Below are 23,409 nucleotides of genomic sequence, written 5' to 3'. Positions count from 1 at the left end.
ACAACCTTCCTACTAGATGTGAAGTGGTGTGTCTCATTATGAGTTAATTTTGTAATTCCCTGATAGCTAATGATATTGAGCCTCTTTTCATATTTTTTTCTTTGGAGAAATGTCTAACATCTATTTTCACATTTGTTGATTACATATTTAGAGTCAAATCTAAAAATCCATTGCCAAATCCAAGGTCATGAAAAGTTCTCCCAGTGTTTTCTTCCAAAAGTTTTGTAGCTTTAAAAGCAATTGCTTTAGGGCTGGGAGTATAGCTTAGTTGGTAGAGTGCTTGCCTCACACGCATAAGGTCCTGGGTTCAATCCCCAGCACCACAAAAAAAAAAGAAAAAAAAAAAGGCTGGGGATGTGGTTCAGTGGTTCAGTGCCCCTGAGTTCAATCCCCAGTACAAAAAAAAAAAAAAGCAATTGCTTTATAAGATCAGATTTTACTCTGCCTTTTTGTTTGAAATGTCCCAAGACTTCCCAACAATCCTCTTGGGTATCAACATAATTACCATCAATTGCAAGACTTTTTGCCTTGACCATAGGTTAACACTAAAAATGAAACCAAGTAAATAGTGATTTGGGAATCAAAGCATAAAATATAAAATTATGAAGCAATAAGAGTGATTGAGGGCTGGGGATGTGGCTCAAGCGGTAGCACGCTTGCCTGGCATGCGTGCGGCCTGGGTTCGATCCTCAGCACCACATACAAACAAAGATGTTGTGTCCGACAAAAACTAAAAAAATAAATAAATATTAAAAATTCTCTCTCTCTCTCTCTCTCTCAAAAAAAAAAGAGTGATTGAAACTTTTAGTGGAAAACTAACATGTAAGAAGTCAAGAACAAACTTTTTGAATTCCAGCATAAAGGAAACATATAGGAGAGAGATCCAATCCCCAAATCAAGTCATTTTACTTTTGATCTGTGAGAGTGCTCTATTCTATTTCCAGTTTTGCCTACCTTTAATCCTGACCTAATGTGAATTTTCCTGAGCTTCTCTGAACACAGGAAGGAGCAGCAATAGATCTCATCTTGTTTTCCTCTGCTCCCTTATTTTACTAAAAACAAACTATATTCCAAGTATAATATGCCCAATTTTTTAAGCTACAAAATTCTCAGTTGATATAATCTGATTCTTCTCTAGCAGAACACTGTTTCCTATCTAGAATCACAATGACTGGCTTTTCAGCAATCCTAGGACTTGAGCCCAACTACCAATTTATTATATCCAATTTCATATGCAAAGCAAACCTAGTTATTGGCATGAATATACAATGTGACCTCTTGCTTCTTTTTGTATTTTCTTTCATTTTCTACACCCAAAACACATACACAATCTTTCATAAATACATAACTGAAATAACATTAATGTTTTTGTGGATGTATATGATCCTTTGTTCTTTATTCTTTTCCTTTTTCTTTGATGATATTGTGCAAACATAGCCTAGAAGCACCTACAACAATTCCTCCATGGTCTTTTAACATTTATACCTATGTGCATCAAAATTAAATTATCCAAGTTTCATCAATACTAACACATATGACCTATCTGGGTGCAAAATTGTGTACTCATTTTTTTCTTGGTGTTAGGGATCAAACCCAGTACATGCAAAGCACTCATTCTATCACTAAGGTATACCCACAGCCTTGTGCTCCTTTTTGAAATGCTTTCTCAGGAACCAGCACATCATGTTCTCACTCTATCTATTTCCCTCTGATAGAGATGCTAACTAACCCCCTAGAAGTGAAAGGACACTTGCTGCATTAGGTCACAGAACTTTATATAGAGAGAAAAACCAAAGGTGATTTACAGATGCCTAAGGACAACTTACATTTCTATAGCAACTGAGCATTGGAGGGGAATAAAATATGTTCATGCACAGCTAACACTTTAAGGTATTTTTAGTCTTCTTTTGATAAAAGAAGTAAGCAAGTAGAATAACTATTAAGTAGAACAGTAAGTAGAATAACTATAATCACGCTACACAGATTTGCGATAATGTTTATTTTACATTATTACATTCTGATAAAAATTGTAAGATTACCTATATGAGAAGGAATCACTAAAGCAAAATATATGTTCACAAAACCAAGAAACACACAAAAAAATTATCTCTAAATATGTGAGCTGGTTATAGGTAGTATAAACTCCAGTTGCTGCCCACTTCCTCTAATCATCCTCATCTCTGAAATACTCCCTAGCAAGCCTGACTTCTAGAAAATGTTAGTAGTAAATAAAATAAGTGAAACACAGAAAACAGTCCCAAGGGGGATATGCTTGTACCTGGAGAGGCCTCTAACCTAAAGGAGAATGAAAGCAGAATATTACTCTACAGACTGCATTCCCAGAAACAAGGCAAGCAGGCTTCCAAGCTCCTCTTTTTTGAGGAACAATCTATTTGAGCATCATAGTGGGAAACCTTGATCATTTTATTTTTCTTATCAGCTCCATACCTCTATGTACTACTTCATCAGAAATTGATTATTTGTGGACCTCTGTTAACTGTTTTATTATTACTCCTAAAATACTGATGAACTTTATATTAGAGAAAAACACAACTTTGTGTTGAAGACTACATATCACAGCTCTATATCCTTATATTTGTCATGGCTGTGCATTACATGCTGACCAACAGCTGCTGTCATTTCATCAAGTCGGCTCCCTTCCAATTGTTGTGGAATTTATAATGGGATTGAGTAGTTCAACAACTTGTATTAAAACTATACTTTTCTGGTGCTGGGGTTGTGGCTCAGTGGTACAGCGCTCGCCTAGCATGTGTGAGGCACTGGGATTGATACTCAGCACCACATAAAAAAATAAATAAACAAAATAAAGGTATTTTGTCCATCTATAACTAAAAAAATTAATTCTTTAAAAAAGATATACTTTTCTGAGTTACTCATCAACTCATCAGCCATTCCTTTTCTCATGCACTAGCATATATGATATTAATATGACAAAGTTCTTCATGGCTCAATTGAATATTGTAGTCACTAGATTAAAGTACTTATTTCCTATACCTTTTTTCTTCAGCATCTTCTTCATCAGTTTCACAAAGGGCAAATCCAAAGTCTTCAACAGCATCTCTGTGATTCTTCTATAGACTGAGATTTTTAATGCTTCTGCCTTGTTTTCTCTTGGATTGCTCACTTCAGAAAAAGCCATATGCCTTATAGTGAGAACTCTCAATCACAACTATGGAAAGGGGCATGCAGCAAGAAAGAAAGGCCTCCTGCCACACTGAACCCTTCTGCCAAAAATCATGTGAGTGAACTATCTGGGATTTGAATCTTGCAAACCTAGCCAAGCCTTCAATGAACAAAGCCAATCTCTTGAACACAACTCTGTAAGCAATTCTGAGCAACCTAGCCAAGTTGCTATCAAACTCCTGATCCACAGAAACTGGAAAATCATAAATGTTCACTGTTTGAAGTTGTCAAGTTTTAAAGTATGTTAAATAGTTAGTAGAAATAAATGGTTAAGACACATATAAGAGATATTCAATTAATTAACAGAAATTTAAATTAAAATAATACTATTTTAGATCAGTATCCCTAGATATTCTATTCCTAGAGGGGTATATCAACTAAATTCTCTTATGAGACCATAAGAGGAAATTTACATTGATTACGATACAAGGAGTAGGAGCAAAATGAGTGTCTGTCAATATACGACTGAGTAGGTTAAGTGTAATACAGTAGTGGAAACAACAAATTAGCTATGGACGTAGCAACAGGGATTGACTTTAGAGGGACAATGCTAAGGTTTCAAAACTAAGAAAAAAATGAGATATAAAACAGAACAGCACTTATGTATATTAAAATTATAAAGCACAGACTTTTGAGTAAAGTGCAGTACAGTAGGGCAGGTAAATGCTCCTGAAGCAACAAATAGAAAAAAATATATTAATTATAAAAATTGTATTTTGTGGCTATCAGGAAGCTATGGAAGAAATAAGAGTGAGATAAAGGGAAATTTCTGAGAGGACAGAACCATGCTGAGGCAAAATGACAATCTCCAGGAACTTTTAACCTACAGGAATCTTCTGCATCTGACCACCAACTTGTCATGGGCCTTGGTCCAAGCACAGAGCATCTGTTGGGGATAAATGAGCCATCAAAGCTTTCAAAGGTTATTAAAGGAGTGGTGTGACATTTGGAAACTTGAGGGACTTCAAACACATGGCCAGTTTTACCCATAGGACATTTGCTGAATGCTGGAGTTGTATGGACTGAGGACTAGAACAAAAGCTTCTAAAAATGCTAAGTGAAATCTCCTATACCTATACCCTGTGGTGCTTAGGAAACAAAGATATTTTTTGAGGGACTTGCATTAATATCAGTGATATATACTTTCTGACCTAGTCTCCCCTTCAAAACATTTGTCATATTTTGAAGCTACCTGAGGTAGAAAAATAAAGAGCTAAATGGAAATCCTCCAGAGAAGATAATAAAACTTCTAAGTCTTTTGAAAGTTAAGAGACAACAGTTTAACTAACTCAATAAAACATCTGGAAAGGTCAAGTTTAGAAATGATAAAAACTAATATAGACTGAATCTTACTAGAACTCCAATACAAGTCTAATCATGTTCAGTTCCTGATTGAATTGTGATCAGTTCTCATTCCTGATGCCTAACAGAAGGAAGGAGAACCACCTTTGGTGAAAGATAGCATTATCTAAAAACCAAAGAACCATATGTTTCATACACAATATTTGGTATATAACACATAATTACTCCATGTATAAAGAGTTAAAAGTATATGATTATATTAGTCAACCTTCTGTTACTGTAAGAAATACCTGAAATAATTTATGAAGAGAAAAGTTTGCCTTGGCTCACAGTTTTAGAGGTTTCAGACCATAATCAATTGACACCCCCCTGCCCCACTACTGTGGGCCTGTGGCAACACATCATGGTGGGAGTGTGTAGCAAAGAAAATTGCCTACCTCGTGGCTGGAAAGCAAAAGAGAGAGAGAAAGAGGAAAAGTCTAGGGTCCCACAATCTCCTTGAAGGGACACACCCCAAATGACTTAAGACCTCTCACTAAGTACCACCTCTTAGCTTCTGCTACTTCCTAATAGTAGCAGGCTGAGGACTAAGACTTTAACACATGGGTCTTGGGAAACTTCCCAGATCCAGACTACAATAATGACCAATAATGAAGACATGAAGTAAACAGTAAAAGCAAATAGAATATTCCAGATTTGGAGTCTATGATAGAGATTTTTAAATAACTCTGATTAGTAAAATCAAGAAAATAAAAGGTGGGTGAATTTGAAGTATGGATATTTTCACCAGAAAACTGGGATCTCCACAAAAAAATCAAATGAAATTTTCTTGAATGATAATAATGCACTAACCTTAATGGAGTACAGATTACACAGGTGTATACATTTTTCAAACTCCATGCATGCATACTTAAACTTTGTGCATTTTACTATATATAAATTTTACCTCTAACAACATAGACTGTAAGAATGCAGAAATATAGTTAATTGCATACACGCAGAAATATTTAGGGAGAAGAGCATTTACGTCTACAAGTGTAACTCCCCATCGTGTACAATCACAAGAACAGTATCCTAAATTACACTCCATGTATGTACAATATGTGAAATATACTCTACTGTAATGTTTATCTAAGCAGAACAAATAAATTTTTTTTTAAAAAAGAATGGATTGATGAGTAGATGAAGGGGTGGACAAACGAATAACAAAGGAAGCCAAGTACAATGCTAATGATAGAACTACAAATTACAGGTGTTCACTGTAAATTTTCAACTTTGTTGTTTATTTAAACCACAAACTAAAATATTGATATAAGGGGATATTATTAATGATGGTATTTCAATAAATTTGACATTTGCATTTAAAAGTAGACAACTTCTTCAAAAAAAATCTCACTTACATAACATAGTGGCTTAAAATAGTACCCAAATTATTTGATACTTCTTCAAAATATAGAGCACATTTACTTTCCCTTGCAAGTGGGCCAGAAATAATGATTTCCTCCTAGTGAAAAAGAAAAAAAAACAGAAGTAGCAATTGCAATTTCAGAGATCAGGTCACAAGAGGCATTATGGCTAGCTGGTGTGTGTGTGTGTGTTTGTCTCTCTCTCTTTGACAGATTACCTGCACTGGAAAAATCAGTTGCCATGGCACCCTATGAAGAGACTCTAAGCCAATAACCACTGATTGAGTTTCAAAATACATACTGCAGCCCAGTCAAGCCTACAATAAACATCCTAACTCCATAGTGAAATGTTATAAACTTTCTTCCTAAGGAACAAGTCAAGATATCCACTGTCACATTTACATTCAGTATTGTATTAGAGATCCTAATCAATGCAATAAAGCAAGAAAAATAAAGACATATAGATTAGAAAGAGAAAAACTGATTTTTAATAGATGATATAATTATATAGATAGAAAATCCAAATGAATATACATTAGAATCAATAAATAAATGTAACAGGTTTGTCAAAAACAAAATCATTATATAAAAGTCAGTTTTATCTCCATATACTATAGACAATTAGAAAATCAAATAGTTTTAAAGATTCAGTTAGCAAAAATATCAATAAATATTAAATATCTAGCAATATAAATTCAACAGAAGATGTGTAGAAATCCACTGAAAACTAAAAATTTCAATGAATAAAAATTTAAGAACTCAACAAAGGGAGGGATATGTTACATTCATGGATTCGAAAGCTTTGAGGTGTAAGGATCTCAATTTTACCAAATTAAGCTATAGATTTAAAAGTTCTAATAAAAAATTCTGGCAGGTTTTCCCCCTGAAATCGATGAGTTCATATAGAAATGCAAAATGTCAAGAATATCCACAGCAATCTTGAAAAAAACAAAACTGAGAGATTTATATTACAGACCTTTTATAAAGCTACAGTAGTTAAAGCTATGTAGTAATAGTAGCACCAAAAGACAAACTGTTAACTAGAAGATAGTATTCTGATTTATGGCAATAATAAAAGTACATTACCACAAGCAACGGATCATCTTTTCAATAAATTGAGCTGAGTCACACACGGAAAATTCTGTGCCTTCACCTCCATCTCATTCGTTAAAAAAAACAATTCTAGATGAATTCAGGCCTAAGTGAGAAATATAAAACAAAATATTTTAAAAGAAACTTATTGAATATTGGAATAAAGATTTCTTAAGTAGAATACTTAAAGCACTATTCATAAATAAAAACAAATAATACACTAACTTCTAGAAACACAATAAACACCATGAAGAGGATGAAAGGTAACCAATGCAGAGGGACAAAAGGTAACCAATGAGAGGGAGCCTCATAGCCACAATATTAAAAGGATTCCCACAAATCAATAAGCAAAAGAAAAACAGATAAAAGACTTGAACATATACTTAATAAAAGATGATATCCATATATAGGATATGGAGATATAGAGATGTAGACATATATATCATTGTTTTTTAGCATGTTTAAAAGTTTATAAAAATGACTCTACTAGAAATACCCTGCAACTTTCTTTTTTTGTTGTTTTGCTCAATATTTTTTTTAGAATTATCCATGTTACCATACCTCTAGTCTAATCATTTCCATTAATCTGTTTAATTCCATTGTCTGGCCATACCATACACATTTTAATATGGTATGTAAAAATATCATTTATTTTTAGGGCTGGGGTTGTAGCTCAGTGTTATAGCTTGCCTCATATGTGTGATGCAGTGGATTCAATTCTTAGCACCACATTTAAATAAATGAATAAAATAAAGGTCCATCAACAACTAAAAAATATATAAAGTATATATTGTTTATTTTTAAATAAATAAGATTGAAAAATAAAAGATGTTCAAAAGTCCAAATAGCCAATTTCATTAGTCATCAGAGAAATTCAAATTAAAGCCACAATACACTGCTTATACACACTTTTTGCTATAGTTTAGATCTGGAATGCCCCCCAAAGGCTCATGTATAGAAGGCTTGGTCTCCACTCCAGCAATGTTTAGAGGTGGGGCTTTTGGAAATAAACGTCTCACAAGGACTCTAATCTTATAAATGGATTATTCCATTAATGAGTTCATAATTTAATGGACTATTAGGAGGTGGTGAAAATTATAGATGATGATTATCAAGTTGGAGAATGTAGGTCACTGGGAGCATATTCGGAAGAGTATATGTTATACCAGCTTCCTCTCTTCTCCTTCCCCCTCGTTCTGCCCCCTCTCCCCTACCTCCCTTTCTATCCCTCCTCCCTTCTGTCATCCAAAGCAATGGAGCCACCTGACTATGAATCTCTGAAAGCATAAGTCAAAATAAATATTTCCTCCCTTAAGCTGCTTTTCTCAGGTATTTGGTCAGAGCAATGAAAGTTGACTAACACACCTTCTAAAATGACTAAAAAAAGTTTTTTTTGAGAGAGAGAGAATTTTTTAATATTTATTTTTTAGTTTTCCGCGGACACAACATCTTTGTTTGTATGTGGTGCTGAGGATCGAACCCGGGCCACACGCATGCCAGGTGAGCGCACTACTGCTTGAGCCACATCCCCAGCTCAAAAAAATGACTAAAAAAATTTTTTAATTAAAAAAAGTAATGCCAAGGATGTGGAGTAACTGGAACCCTCATAAACTGTTGGTGAAAGTGTACAATGATGTAACCACTTGGAAAACTATAAACATATGCATTGTGTTATGATCCAGCAATCCTCCTCAGTATGTACCTTACATAAAGACATACATGTATTCACCATAAAACACCTGAGAATGTTCACAAAGCAATATTATTTTATAATATCGAGAATCCAGAAACCCAAATATCCATCAATTGGTGAATATATAAACAAACTGTTGTATATACAATAAAAACGAAAGCATTTCTGATACATACAGTGGCACAGATGTATCTCAAAAATAATTTAGACAGAAAATTCAAACACAAAAAATACATGTATATAAATCCTTGCATATAAAGTTCAAAAACAGGCAACAAAATGGATGATTCTCATAAATACAATGTATATAGCAAAACAAGCCAGGTACCAAAGAGTATACATAGATAATTTTATTTTAAAAAGGCAAAAATCTATGCTATTTAAAGTTAAGATAATGATTACCTTTTGGGAAATGGTAATTATTAGGAAGGTGCACAGAGGGGGTTTCTGGGATGCTAATAATATTCTGTTTCTTGATCAGATGAAAATAGATTGAACTTCACATTTATTATATGTGCATTTTAATGATTCTATATTACACTTCAAAAATACATAAGTATTTTTAAAAAGCAAAAAAATATACATGCATATAAACTAACAATAAGCATTAGACAAAAACACATAATTAAAAGATATAGAAATGAGAATGTAGAGAGGGTAATGGAGAATAGAAATAAAGGATTTCTTCTGCTATTCCCATACCTGGATCATTTCATTTAGTACACATGCAGCAACTCTGAATCAGAGTTGGCCTCTATCCTGTGGAATGGGAAGAGAGGCAGGCCCAGCCTACTCATTTGTGGGACCAGGAAAAAAATTCAAATAGAGACCCATATACCATATATCTAAAACATGAGAAGTTTTAAACCAAGCTGTTGAGTAAAGTATGTTCCACCTGCCTGCCTGCCTACTTACCTACATACATACATACATACTCAAACACACACACACACACACACACACACACACACACAAACACACACATACCATAATGATCAGGAATGCCAGGTTCAAATTTAGAATCTTCACACTCTTCCAGATCCCTGGCCCAATCCTCTTCTCTTCTAATCCTGGCTAAGTCTCACTTTGCAGAAAACCTCACAAGTGCACATATGGACACCTCAGTACTTCTAAATTCCATCCAAACTTCTGTATTCATCCAATCCTTAGGCCTGAGGGTGTACACCAGCAGTACAATCTTCCCTTGAAAAGGCTGCATGAGAGGAAAAGGTTCACACAGGTGCTGAAACTAGGCTGAAGCCATATGGGCATGAATTACAGAGTCAACTGCACTAGAAGAGAGGTTTAGATATTGCATAGGTTCTGCATAAGCTCATGAACTCCTTGCCTCATAGGAAGGACATAGCCAAAGGCCCAAGCTGAAGAGCAATAGTAGAGACAAGAGTGCCCTATTCTCCCACCCAAACTCACCAAATTGAGCAGTTGACATTTGCTATATTACTCTGCCTTCCATCACTGTGACAAAATACCTAAGATAAGCATCTTAATAAGGGGAAAAGTTTATTTCAGTTCATGGTTTCTGAGGTTTTAGTCCATTGTCATTTGCCCCTGCTGCTTTTTGCCTGTAGCAGCACAGTTCATCATGACAGGAGTGTAGGGAAGAAATTGCTCACCTCATGGCAGCCAGGAAGCAAAAGGGAGAAACAGGAAGTGGCTGGGGTCCCAATATTCCCTTCAAGGACATACTCCAGTGACCTAACCTCCTTCCACTAGGCTTTATTTCTAAAAAGGTTCCACTACCTCTCAGTAGCACCACAGGCTAATGAACAAACCTTTAACACATGGGCCTTTGAGGGTCACCTATCCAAACCACAGCACTTGCCCTATACTTTACAATCTATTGTGAACCTTCACATATAATGATCTTAATCAGTTCCCCCACAATCTTGTAAGATTCTAACATACTTCCACTTGAGAAATGAGAAAACTGAGACAAAGTGACTTGCCCAAAATTAAGATTAAATTAAAAAGTGAGCACTGCTAGTCTCCACAGAAAGACTTTTCCTTCCAATCTTCAAAGGTCATACTCTTTCTATTATTCATCACTGCCATGTATCCCCCAATTGTCTAGAGAACTTACAGGGCTAAAATGGAATTGGAAATTTTAAATACATGGTTGAAATGTTTTGGAAGAAGCCCAGAGTAGGGAAGGAAATTTAACACCAAACACAGAGCAGCTTCTAGGAAAGAGCCTGGGCCCTGAGCAAAATTCATCACTGGGACAAAGACTGCTTTATAGAGGTAGAAATCATAACTGAGTCCTGGGGGCTCCATTCCCACCCTAACCACAAAATTATGGCCTTTAACACATTTAAGCAATCCCCACCCAAATACCACACCAATTACATGGGGGCCCAGCTCCATAGCTCTCCTCTCTTCACCACCCCGCTGAAAATACTTTATTAATGAAAGGGCAGCATAAAGCCACTAGGCTTGATCTACTCAGAGACAATCCAAAGACAGCAGCCTGGCACCAACCACAAGTGATACCCGACCCTCCTCCAGCAAGGACCTACTGAGGCTACGCCCCCCTCTAATTACCAGGGTGCCTGGCTCAGGGCTTAGACAGTTATTTAGAGAAACATCGCCTGCTCCAAGCACAGATATCCACGAGGCTGGGGCTGCAGCACTGTCTGCTCAAAGCCAGCTGCCTAAAGCTGTTACCTCCTCATTCTACTAACCTGGGACACCTTGGCCCACTTGAACACCTTATCTCATAGCATCATGTCTCTGGCACACACAGCTGCAGAGTATATGCTCTCTGATGCCTTGCTGCCTGACCGAAAGGGCTCCCGCCTGAAAGGACTGCGCCTGGAACTGCCCATGGACCAGATGATCAAGTTTGTTGCTGTGGGCTTCCCCTTATTGCTGATGTCTCTGGCTTTTGCCCAAGAGTTCTCCTCTGGTAAGTTGTTTCCAAGAGCCAGTGAGAGACCCCACTTCAATGTATTCTTTGCATGAGCTCTGAAGATAAATGGCTCCCATATTGACTAGGTTTCATGACTTTGGGCTGGGCCAGATTACCTAAAGGACAGACCATGCATGAGTTTAGGACACCAGCAAAGCAGAGGCACCAAAAATTTAAAAATCGCCTCTGACATTTTACAATAAGAAATAATTAGTCATGATTTCAGTATTCTTATGTTTTGTATCACTTTCATAATTAATATTTTACTTTAGTTTGCATATAGATAATAGAGGTTGGGGCCTTATAATCTTTTCAGCACCTAATCAGCCATGTTGTTGACAAGTGTCTTATTTCCTCTGAGCCTTCTCCACACATCCACCTCCAATGTTATTGATTTGAGAATATATATTAAGGGCCGGACACAGCCACATTCAGAGGTGCTAAAAAAAACCTACTGCTTTCTCCAAAAACCCCAGTCACACACAGAGAAACTAACATACACATGTTTATGGTGTTTTAGGTACTGAATTTACCCACAAATCCACTACCTCTATTAAAAAGCATATGGATTTCCTGAGAACTGGGACTTCTGGCTTTCTTTTTTGGCCATTCCATTTGCTTATTACATTTCCCAGTGAAGTGTGCCTACATCCAGAAGAAGGGGAAAGGTATTGGCTCCCAGCTCTGCCTCTTTCTAGAGAATGATGGAAAAACAAAAAATAAGAGACTCTCCCCCAAGCCTACTTTCCTTCTAGTACCAATTGCCTGTCCTTTCTCTTTGGGTTCAGAAGTTCAGGTAATTAATCCTCTATGTTTTACAATCTAAACAATGTCAGCTTTTTCAGGAAGGAGATACCACCATCACACTGCAAGTCTGGTGGGGGAATTTGAGAGAAAAGAATAATCAGACCAGGCTGAGACAGTACACTGACAGGCAAAAGCCAAACAATAGGGAGCTATCCTGTCATGCCCTGTCCTCCCAAGACACAGCAGTGCCAACCCCAGAAAACTAGAGCATGGGAAGATAGTGTCGGCCACACACATAAATTCAGAGTTGTGAAGGTGACCTCTACAAAACCCTTAGACAGTGGCCCCTTCAAATTCGCATTCCCATTTCCAACTCAATGCTGCCTCAAAGTTGTATTCTTATTCCAGGGTCTCCAATCAGCTGCTTTTCTCCAAGTAACTTCAGTGTCCGGCAGGCTGCATATGTGGACAGTTCCTGTTGGGACTCCCTGGTTCACCATGAACAGGATGAGGCTGGCCGGTACAAGATAAAATCTCTCTGGCCCCACAAGGTAAAGCAGACAGAGACTGTCATTCCTGGCTTCAGAGCAAGGTGGCAGGAGAGAGAGGTGTTATCATTATATTCCTTCTCACCTCCTTCCCCCATCTTGCCCCAGTGGCTGACTTTCATGTTCACGCATTCTTCAAATTCTGCTGATCTTCAGCTGCCCACTTTTATCTGACTGGATGCCTTGTACCAGTGGGTGAAGCTTGTCGACAAGCAGCCTTTAGCTGAAGGTGATCCCTTGGGTCTATTCCATTGAGGGAAAAAAAAAAAACTCAAATATCTTTTATCCTTTTCTTGGGCTGATCACTACTCTCTGAGACGAGTCATTCAGTTCTTAAACTGTGGGGATGGGCAGGGCGCAATTGGTTTTAAGCCTGGTTGTCAGCACTCTGGGAACTCACTACTCAGTATTCATTCAGCTGATCCCCCATTCTCAGTATGGTTCCTCTGCCCTCAGTAAGCTCAAATACAGAGTTTAATCTCGTTTAATTTCTACACAGTAAACTTCTATCCTGTCAGGAAGGGCCAGGTTGGTTGCCAGAATGCATAACATTACAGAAAAGAACTTCTGGTCTATTTCTCAACACAGATTTTTCAATTTTCTGCTATTAGCCCTCCTACATGCTCATTGCTCAAGTTCTTCCATATCTCCAATTCCTTTCTGGATCTGAGGTACAAATAGCTCTCTTGTCCCTGCCTCAACTCCCCACTCTCCCCACATGCTGGTGTCTTCTGATTTCTAGCTTTCCAATATTCTGTTCCTCATCTCCTCTCCTGTTTTGTTTTTGTTTGCTTATTTGTTTGTTTGTTTCCTCTCCTGGTACTAAGGACTTGCACCTAGGGGAGTTCTACCATTCACGTCTCTGGTCCATTTTATTTTTTATTTTGAGACAGGATTTTGCTAACTTGCCCAGGCTGGCCTCAAACTTGTGATCCTCCCACCTCAACCGCCTGAGTCATTGGGATTACAGCCATGTGTCCAGCGTCTCCAATTCTCTTTGTCCTTTAAAATCTTGTCTTTCTTTTTAATATTTTATTGTCATGCTAGTGGGTTTGTTTTATTTATTTATTTATTGTACTAGGGATTGAACCTGGAGGTACTTTATCACTGACTGACATCCCCAGTCCTTTTTATGTTTTATTTTAAGGCAGGGTCTCACTAAATTGCTGAGGCTGGCCTTGAACTTGCGATCCTCTTGCCTCAGCCTCTAGAGCCACTGGGATTATAGGCGTGTGCTTCCATTTCCAGCTGTTAATGGGTTTTATGAGGGAACAATGGTAACATGTCTGTTCAGTTCACCATGTTTCGTCAAAAGTCATTCAAGGGTAGTGATTTCTTAGTGATGATCACTAACAAGGCCTCCAAATACCATACTTCTAGGATAGAAGGATAGAGACAATGGAGAGAGACCAGAAGGCCTCTGCCACTGGCAGTTCAAGCAGAAATTAGATGGTAACAAGTTCAAGATGTCACAGAGGGGATTTACAAGTCAAGAAAAAATCAGATACCTGATCATCAAAGTCAATGGGAAATTCTCTAAACCCAGATCCTCCAACTCCACCTCAAACCTATAGAAACACTCCACAAAGGTAAAGAGCTTAGTTTCAAGGAAAGTTATTTCTTGGACAGGAGTGAAAAGATTCTTTCTCTTGTATCCTCATATTCCTAACCTTCCTTCCTTAGTTCAGAAAGCAAGGGCACGCACACACACAGAGATGCAATCAAATCCATACCCTCCTTTTTTCTCTCCAAACTCTCTTCTAAAAGGAAAAAACATCCCTAGATTAGGAGAAGGTATTGGTCAAGTAGTCATTAAGGGAATATGCTCCCAAATCACCCAGCCCAGCTATAAATCCTGTCACCCCTCCTGGGTATGTAACCCTGTACAAGCACTTAATCTTCTCATACTTCAGTTCCTTTATCTGTTAAAAAAAAAAAAAAAAGATACTAATCATACCTACCTGATAGCATCTTTGTGAAAAGCAAATAAAATAATGAATGCTAAGTGCCTACCAAAAACATGACCTTAGAAACCTTTACAAGTAGAGAATTTTCTGTGAGCAAAATAGTAGGCCCAACCCAGTTTCAGGTTTAAGTATGATGAAGAAATCTAAGGAAAAGTTCTCATTATAGTTTGTTAATGCTGCTATAATAAAGTACCACAAACTTTGGCTTACAGGACAGAAATGTACTGTCTCATAGTTTTAGTAGTCAAAAGTCTAAAATCAAGGTGTCAGTAGGATTGGATCCTCTGAGGGTTGTGAAGAATGGATCTTCAAGGCCCTTCTCTTTGGCTTATAGATTCATCACCTTGGGTGTTCTCCCTGTGTGCACCTCTTCACATGATGTATGTGTGTACGTAAAAAACATCAGTCATAACGGATGAGGAGCCTACCCTATTCCAGTTTAATCTTATTTTAAATTATCTAATTATATCTGCAACAACCATACTTCCAAATATGATTTCATGCGGAGGTTCTAAGGATTGAAATGCCCACATATTGGGGAGGGAGACATAAATACAATTCAACCCATCTCAGTCTCCTATCCCATGTAGCTAATAGTATAGTTAAAGAGACAAGGCTTATGCATTTCTGAAAGTCAGTTCACAGATCTATATACATGAAAGAACCCCAAAAGAATTCCAAGATGGTTTCTGATGGTGTAATTTGGCATTACCAAAAATTGCAAAGATGCGAAAATACCAGTGTACATTACAGAAGTCAGGGAAGGCTACATGGAAGAAATGACATGGCTATGGCCATTGTTGACATGGCACTGTTGGCTGTAACCTCAGGCCATCTACTCACCCCAACACATTTGCGAGGGAACAAGAAGGGAGATAGAGATACACATACACACACATATCCCACGCCCTCTCATTCTCGCTCTTTCTCTTCCCCTGGAGCCCTAGATAGACCACAGATCAGAAAAACTATATGAATGTGGGGAACAGGAAGATCTGCCGTCCCTTTCCTACTGGACCTCATTATATTCTTTCATATTGATAGAGAGCCTTAGGTGGCCCACTTTCCATGCTGTCTTCCCCTTCTGAAATAGGAACTGGGAGAAAAAAGCCCTCACTTAGTACGGTCACTCAAGGCTCAACACCCTGAGCCACCTGCTCAGCCAACTTTTGTCCTACAGGCCCTCCCCTACTCCCTTCTGGCCCTGGCCATGGCCATGTACCTGCCAGTACTGCTGTGGCAGTATGCAGCTGTTCCAGCCCTCAGCTCAGATCTGCTGTTCATCATCAGCGAACTAGACAAATCCTATAATCGTTCCATCCGCCTGGTGCAGCACATGTTGAAGATCCGGCAGAAGAGCTCTGACCCGCTTGTCTTCTGGGATGAACTGGAAAAGTGAGTTGTTTTTTCAGTCTTTTCTTGAAGAATGCAGTTAAGCATAAAATGGTACCCATGCACCATAATCTTTAAAATGTCCTCTATGTTATCTTTCTTAAGGGAGCAAAGTTACCATCATCTCATGAACTGTCATTCCTGTAAAGAGAGAGGAGAAAGGCCTGCTACCTGCAGTTTACAGATGAACACTCTGAGCCACAAAGGGATTAATCTCTCTAAAATACCCACTTCTATACACTATTCCTCTTCTCAGAAACCTTAAATAGCTCCTCCCAGATCTACCAAAACTACCCAAAATCTCCTAAATATTTGCTTCAACATATCCAACTACTTTTTCAAGCATCTAACTAACTATACATTGAGTATTTCAAACCCAAAAATCCAATATCCATAATGGTCAAAATCGAAAAGTTTTTGAGTATTTTTAGTAAAATCTATGCAAATATTCTCAAACCTGAAAAACTTCAAAATCTGAAACACTTCTGGTCCCAAGCATTTTAAATAAGGGATACTCAACCAGATGACAGAAACCTTTCACTCTACCTAAGCAGTCTCCCTCTTTTCCACTGGAAAAAAAAATCATTTATTTAGTGCATTATTCATACATCTGAGTATCAGAGACTATACTGGGTGCTTTGGATACATGGTGGGGGGGGGGGCAACAAAGCTATCATTATTCATGTGGAGCTTATATTTACTAGAGGGAAAACAGACAAAAAGTAGAACACACCAGTAAAATACATTAGGGGATGATAACTAGTATGAAGAAAAAGTAAAACAGGGGAAGGGGTTCTGGAAAGCTGAACAATTAACAGTAGCTTTAAATAGAGTGACCATAATTGAGCCATGATTTGAAATCATATTGTTTCACATTTATGCACACACTATATACTCTCTAAAAAGTTCCCCTCTATCTTTTGAAGCCCAGCTTTAAGCCAATATTCTCTTGTAAAGTTTTCTGCACATTCCAACCTGCACTGTTACTCCATCTCCTAACTTTTGTAATGACTATGGTTTGTATCAATCAATTTAGCAACATATCAAGTGTTAATTTCATTGAATATTTGCATGTTTTGTCTACTCCTTCCCTCACAACAAGACTCTAAGCTTCTTTGGAACAGAGACTGGTTTACCTACCTGAACACCACAATTCTCAACAAATACTTGTCAGCACACTCATTTGTATAAAATAAATGAACTGGTCCAAAAACCATACAGAGAGTACACAGCCAAGATCTAGAACACATTTAGACTCCCAATCCAGTGCTAATTTTATTAGCCTATTGCTTCCAAAGGGTCCTATTTCTGCTTACAGCTTTAGTGCATGACTTGCTGGGCAAAAATCCAAAGTGATCGTTCATTATTCATCAATCATCCCCCAGGTTTATCACATTGTACTCAGTACTTGGAGAAATGAGTTATACTTACATCTTTTGGGAGAAGAATCATGGTTATGCTTGGGGAAAGCAGATCTTCAATTAACCAAGAATTCCATAATGAATGCACATATTTGTTAGTTTCCCACATGACTCTTGGGATATGGTTCTACATATGGTGCTTCCTAACTTTCCTCCTTTCTTTCCCTGTGCAGGGCCCGAAAAGAACGATACTTTGAATTCCCCCTACTAGAGCGGTACCTGGCATGTAAGCAGCGCTCACATTCACTAGTGGCCACCTACCTCCTGAGGAACTCCCTTTTGCTCCTCTTTACCTCAGCCACATACCTGTACCTTGGCCACTTTCATCTGGATGTCTTCTTCCAAGAAGAATTCAGCTGCTCCATCAAGGCAGGGTTACTACATGATGAAACCCATGTTCCTGACCTGATTACATGCAGGCTGACCTCCCTATCCATTTTTCAGATTGTCAGCCTCTCCAGTGCAGCAATATACACCTTATTGGTTCCTGTGATAATATACAACTTCACACGGCTGTGTCAGTGGGACAAACGACTCCTATCTGTATATGAGATGCTCCCAGCTTTTGATCTCCTCAGCAGAAAGATGCTGGGATGCCCAATCAATGACCTCAATGTAATTCTTCTTTTCCTCCGAGCCAACATCTCTGAGCTCATCTCTTTTAGCTGGTTGAGTGTCTTATGTGTGTTGAAGGACACAACCATCCAGAAGCATAACATTGACACAGTGGTCGATTTCATGACGTTACTGGCTGGCTTAGAACCCTCAAAACCCAAACATCTCACCCAACAGATGTGTGATGAACATCCATAGATAGTTTATAAAGAAACCACGCAATGAGAAATTCTGTGGAAAGCAAAAGTCTTTCACCATCTTTAAAAGTCACATACAGCAATACACACACAAAAAAATATCTACTTTAGCATTGCCAAGCTTGGATTCACCTGACTTACATAACCTTTATCTGTTAAGAAGATAAAATCAATATACAGAAACAAATGTGAAAGCTGGAACTGAAGAGTCAAAGAACTAAAAAATTAGATTCTAAAGGCTATTTATAAAGACTAGTTCTCCTTACTATATTCACTCCATAGACCTTCTAGGATGCATACGTGGACTTCCCCCAAGAGAGAAAGTAGAGCAATCTGGTAAGAGATTAATAAAGATGTGAAACTCTTTGGTGTGGCCTAAAATCCTAGGAATCTGCCCAGACTGCTTTGGGGAATTCATCAGCCTTACCAGGCCCTTTGTGGTCTGTAAAATAATCCAAGAGACAATGATGGCTTCAATTTATAATCTGGTCTTAGAGTTTAAGACAAGAGAGGCAGGACCATGCATAGCCATAAGAAAAGTCTTGAAATGTCTAGATACACTTTTCATCATCGAAATCAAGGACTCGTTTCACCAAGGACTGGGATTATGGGCTACTATACCTTCACATACAGCCACTAAATAGCAACCATTTAGAACTACACAGGATAAACAGTAAAGTACTATTGAGCCCCTCCTCTCCTTCTCTTATTCATCAATCCATCCTTATACCTAACTCCAAATTCTATGTCTGGATTTAATGGATCCTTGATCCAGTTCCATGGTATTCAGCCCACAATACAATGATGTCTCACATTTTATATTTCTTTTTAAAGCTGCATATTATCACTTCTTCAGAAAAATCATTGCATGGACCCTCCTTTCTTCATATAAGTAAAAAAGCTATGTTGCTTCTAACTTAAATTACCTTTAAAAAGCAAACACTGATGATGTACAGACATTCATTAATGACTTTCTATTGTCATTAAGAAATCCACCTCTTCAGTTGCTACACAAAGCCTTTCATGATCTAAAACCTGCCCACTACTTCAGTCTCTCCTCTTGCTTCCCATACAGCTTTCACTTGTATCAGCCACTTGCAGTTCCTGGGCTTTTCCTGATGCTCAGTTTTTTAATATATTGTCTCCACTGCCTGGGAGACCTTCCTCTGTTCTTCACTAAGCCAACCACTACTTCTCCTTCAGAGTGTACCTGGACACATTTCCTTCAAAAAACCTTCCTGTTTAATCCCTTCTTTCCTTACTGGGTGCTGCCATATCAAACAAAACCTACCTCTGAAATAAATTTACTACATTGTATTAATATCGCCAATTCACTTGCCTTAAGTTTGCTAAAGGTTGGGTCATAAAATAAAAATTCTTCTACACAAATTAGTAAAAGAATGCTCAGTAGCACCACATTCTTTGCAGCATGCAAATCCAGCCTTTGAATGGAAAAAATCCTGTGCACAAAGATGCAATTCACAGCAATTAACCAAACAGTCAAAGAACAGCAAAATACTTATGGAAAATAGAATACAGACACACTGTAATATTGACTAGCCACTTAAAATTATGCTTACAGGGCTAAGGATGTAGCTCAGTACTAAAGCACTTACCTATATGTGCAAGGCCCTAGGTTCAATCCCCAGCACTGGGAAAAAAATAAATTATATTTATGAAGAAGTCATAACACTGTAAAATAATGATAATCACAGTAAATGAGCAAAAAGAAAACCTAGCATTTAGTATGGTCTAACCTACATAAAAATTCATGAAAAAAATTAACACGTTAGGAGTAGTTTTCCATAAGTTGCAGCATTATAAATTTAGTTTGTGTACGTTTGTATTTGTTGTTTTGCAGTGCTGCGAATCAAAATTTTAACTTGAATTATGTGATCAAGCCTCCAGAATGATTTTTTTTTTCCTTTGAAGAGCTGGGGATCAACTCCAGGGCCCCTGAATGCTAGGCAAGAGAACTAATATTGAGCTACATTCCCAGTCCCATAAATTTTGTTTTTAATCCTCCTTGTTTTTAATTTTTAAATTTCTACATTTCTACTTTAAATTTCTAAAATTTGCAAGAAGTGTTTTAGAATTGTAAAAAAATAAAGTTGTAATGAAGAAGATACAATAAACATTTTTAAACTAATTCCATTGAAGTCCATTGGTCAGAGAAGCCTGCAAACTAAGAAAAGGATGGCACTTCCCTTCCCACTGGATAAGTAAGATACCTGTAGAAGATGAATGATACAAATAAAGTCAGATCTGAAAGCCTACAGGGACAAACACAGCAGGACAGCAAATAAACTACAGAGTTAGCAAATATGAATTTTTAAAAGAAAAAAAAAAGTCTTTTTCTTTTACTGAGGCTATTTTCAGGTTCCAAGGTAAAATTCCTGTATATATTATTAAAAGGCATAATTTGGGTATTTTGTGAGCTGGAAATGGTCCTGGAAGTTGCCAAAACTGAATGTACATGGCCTTGTTAGGTACTTTTGAGCTGTCTTGTTAACACCCAGTCAAGTCCAACAAGGGCAACTTACAACATGGATGAAAAAAAAAAAAAAACTTCCATAAGCTTTATACTAAATCATTGTGGAAGCAAGATTCTGTCACCATTTTTACAATTTTCGGAAATGAATCAATTCTATACCTTTTATTGACTTCTGGTTATGTTATTCATATTAGTGTTATAACATTTTTCTCTAGTAATTTCAGCTAACTTATTAACTATGTAACATATTTTCCTGAATTTCCATATTTGATTCTAGAAATATACATTTCAAATGTTGAACGGTAATTATACTTTTTATCAGTACAGATTAGAAATCCCAATCACCTCATAATTTTAGATATATTGTTATAAGACAAAAACAACTATGAACCAGTGACTCACTCAATTAGTTAGCGGCACTGCTAAAAGAATGTAATCCTGCCATTTGGCCTTAGGCACTTGATAGTTTTGTACACTATATCTTCCTTATTTGGTAATTTCACATAGAGCATGGTTATCAAGTTAGAACTATGAAAGGATATGTTCAGAAACACACTTTCATTAAGAAAACATCTAATAAGTGCCTACTTTGTGCTAGTATTAAAACTGCTAGTTAAATCTTCCATAAATAAAAATAACGAACTGGCAAACCCTCAAAAAAACAAAAGAAAAATCTTTCACCTTCCCCACTAGATTCAAAACTATGAAAGAGCCAAGTGTTTCTATTTACCGTGGTCTTAGCTCTAGGAAAATCAGAACATAGGAAACATGTTTGAGAACTGCATAAAGAAGCAGTCCCAGCACTTGCGTCCAGGTTATTTCCTACAACCCAAGAAGGCGGGTCAGAATGAAATATGAAAAACAGGTGTTGAAAGGCAGTGGCCTGGGAAAGCGCGACCTAGAGTTCACGATGATAGGTTTTTATTTACTCGCGCCGTAACTCAGCAATAGTTTTCCTCCGCTACGCGCTAAGACACAGCGTCACCGACTGTCCTTTAACGCCGCCGCCCCTTCCAGCGCTCCACGTCCCACACCCTCCACAAAACTGCGCTCCGCTCCTCACAGTCCCAGAATCTGCCTCGCGGGAGCACCTTGAGCTCCCGCCCAGGAAATTACACGCAGCCGGCGTCATTACGCAACTTCCGGCGGGGCTTACTTCCGAGATAGACGCGGAAGTGTTAGAAAGCGCCGGCTGCCGGTTCTGCTGGAAAGTTTGTGACCCTGTAGTCCTCCTTGAGGACATCCTGTAGAGCTAGTATCGTGCAGGCCCTATTTCGCCAGACTAGAGCAGACAAAGCCCGCGCTCTTCCCCGCCAGTAGGCCTCGGAGCTGATGTCGGCCTCATCCTGGAGTCCCCGTAGTGGGGCCAGACCATGAGCCTCTGGTCTGCCTGGCCTCGTCGCCGCTGGCCCCGCTGCACTCCAGCAAGGCCAGGATGAAAAAGCTCCCGAAGAAGAGCCAGAACGAGAAGTACCGGCTGAAGTACCTGCGGCTGCGAAAAGCGGCCAAGGCCACGGTGTTTGTGAGTCTGACGGTCATTCAGCCCGCCTCCGCCTCGAAACTTTGCTTCCTAGTGAAATCTTTCCCCAGGCTGATTCCCCTCCCAGAGTGACAATGTTAGCTTTTCAGTATACGTTACTACTTGTTACTCCTTGGATAAAATACATAATTTTCCTCATCCTGTTTTCTCGTCTGTAAATGAAAGCTAGTTACCCTACTGGAGATTAAATTAAAAATTGCTTGGTACTCAGAAGGTCTGCCAATAAATTTTATTTAATCATTATCGTTATTACTGCAGAACGCTCAGAAATGCCTGAGAATTAGGCACTGTTGAACCCTGAAGCTCAGGGACGATTTGCCCAAGGGCACTGTGTCAGAGCCTTCACTCCAGCTTAAATCAATTCCGCTTTATAAATTCCACTACACAACATATTTCCCAGGTACCCCCACTGTCCCATAACTGATCCCTTAACTAAACAGGCACATGAACCTTTCAATAATTTCTGTCTTGTAAGCCACTTTGAGTCTCCTAGGTGTTTCTTAACTCCCACTCATACATCATGCCTTCTGCTCCTGCCTTTCTTTATCGTCGGGGTATAAAGTTTATTAAATGAATAAACTGGTTTGTCTGATATAACTTTGTGTTACAACATTCTGATTTGCCTTTATGCCTGGAAATAGGGGTGGAGTCCTCGAATGTTCCCTCACATCTGAATCAATAGTTTATCCCTTCATTCTACCAAAAGCTTAAACAACTCTTAGCATTCTTGGAAGCATAAGAGTTCGTAAATTAGAATACTCCTTCCAAAAATATTCATTCAGCATTTTCTCTGTGCATTGGATAAAAATAAGAAAATTAAAGTTAAGAGAACTTGACATCTGATTGTTTCTTTTATCCCCCA

General features: G+C 38.1%; 2 protein-coding genes and 1 long non-coding RNA gene across 10 annotated transcripts in view; 2 read left to right on the top strand and 1 right to left on the bottom strand.

The window, feature by feature from the left end:
• Window positions 1-1,980: 1,980 nt before the first annotated feature.
• On the bottom strand, window positions 1,981-22,102 carry LOC124085187 (uncharacterized). Of its 2 annotated transcripts, XR_006849368.2 has the most exons (3): window positions 16,111-22,102; window positions 6,999-7,110; window positions 1,981-6,010 (listed from the first exon to the last, which is right to left on the bottom strand). It is a non-coding gene; the product is annotated as an uncharacterized LOC124085187 (long non-coding RNA). The 2 variants fall into 2 exon arrangements; XR_009225757.1 differs by having other exon boundaries at window positions 1,981-7,110.
• On the top strand, window positions 11,405-18,514 carry Panx3 (pannexin 3). Its single transcript, XM_046432728.1, has 4 exons — window positions 11,405-11,623; window positions 12,782-12,924; window positions 16,069-16,283; window positions 17,875-18,514. Exons 1-4 carry the CDS (start codon window positions 11,443-11,445, stop codon window positions 18,512-18,514), a joined length of 1,179 nt encoding a protein of 392 aa, XP_046288684.1. The 5' UTR covers window positions 11,405-11,442.
• Window positions 22,103-22,150: 48 nt separating the features above from the next.
• Tbrg1 (transforming growth factor beta regulator 1) overlaps window positions 22,151-23,409 on the top strand; it is a 47,474-nt gene continuing 46,215 nt past the window's right edge. For 5 of the 7 annotated variants that reach the window (XM_046432726.2, XM_046432725.2, XM_046432723.2 and 2 more), the window contains exon 1: window positions 22,154-22,529. In XM_046432726.2, the coding sequence (XP_046288682.1) occupies window positions 22,443-22,529 (87 nt within the window). In that variant the 5' untranslated portion in view covers window positions 22,154-22,442. Of the gene's footprint in view, window positions 22,530-23,409 lie in introns of all 7 variants that reach the window. The other 2 variants (XM_046432721.2, XM_046432722.2) reach the window with 2 other exon arrangements.

The sequence above is a fragment of the Marmota monax genome, unplaced genomic scaffold (genome assembly GCF_021218885.2).
Source record: "Marmota monax isolate L192 unplaced genomic scaffold, Marmota_monax_Labrador192_F-V1.1 WCK01_AAM20220418_F8-fsc00062, whole genome shotgun sequence".
Lineage (NCBI taxonomy): Eukaryota > Metazoa > Chordata > Mammalia > Rodentia > Sciuridae > Marmota > Marmota monax.
Note: the sequence above shows the minus strand (reverse complement) of the source record. Positions and strands in the feature narration are given on the sequence as shown.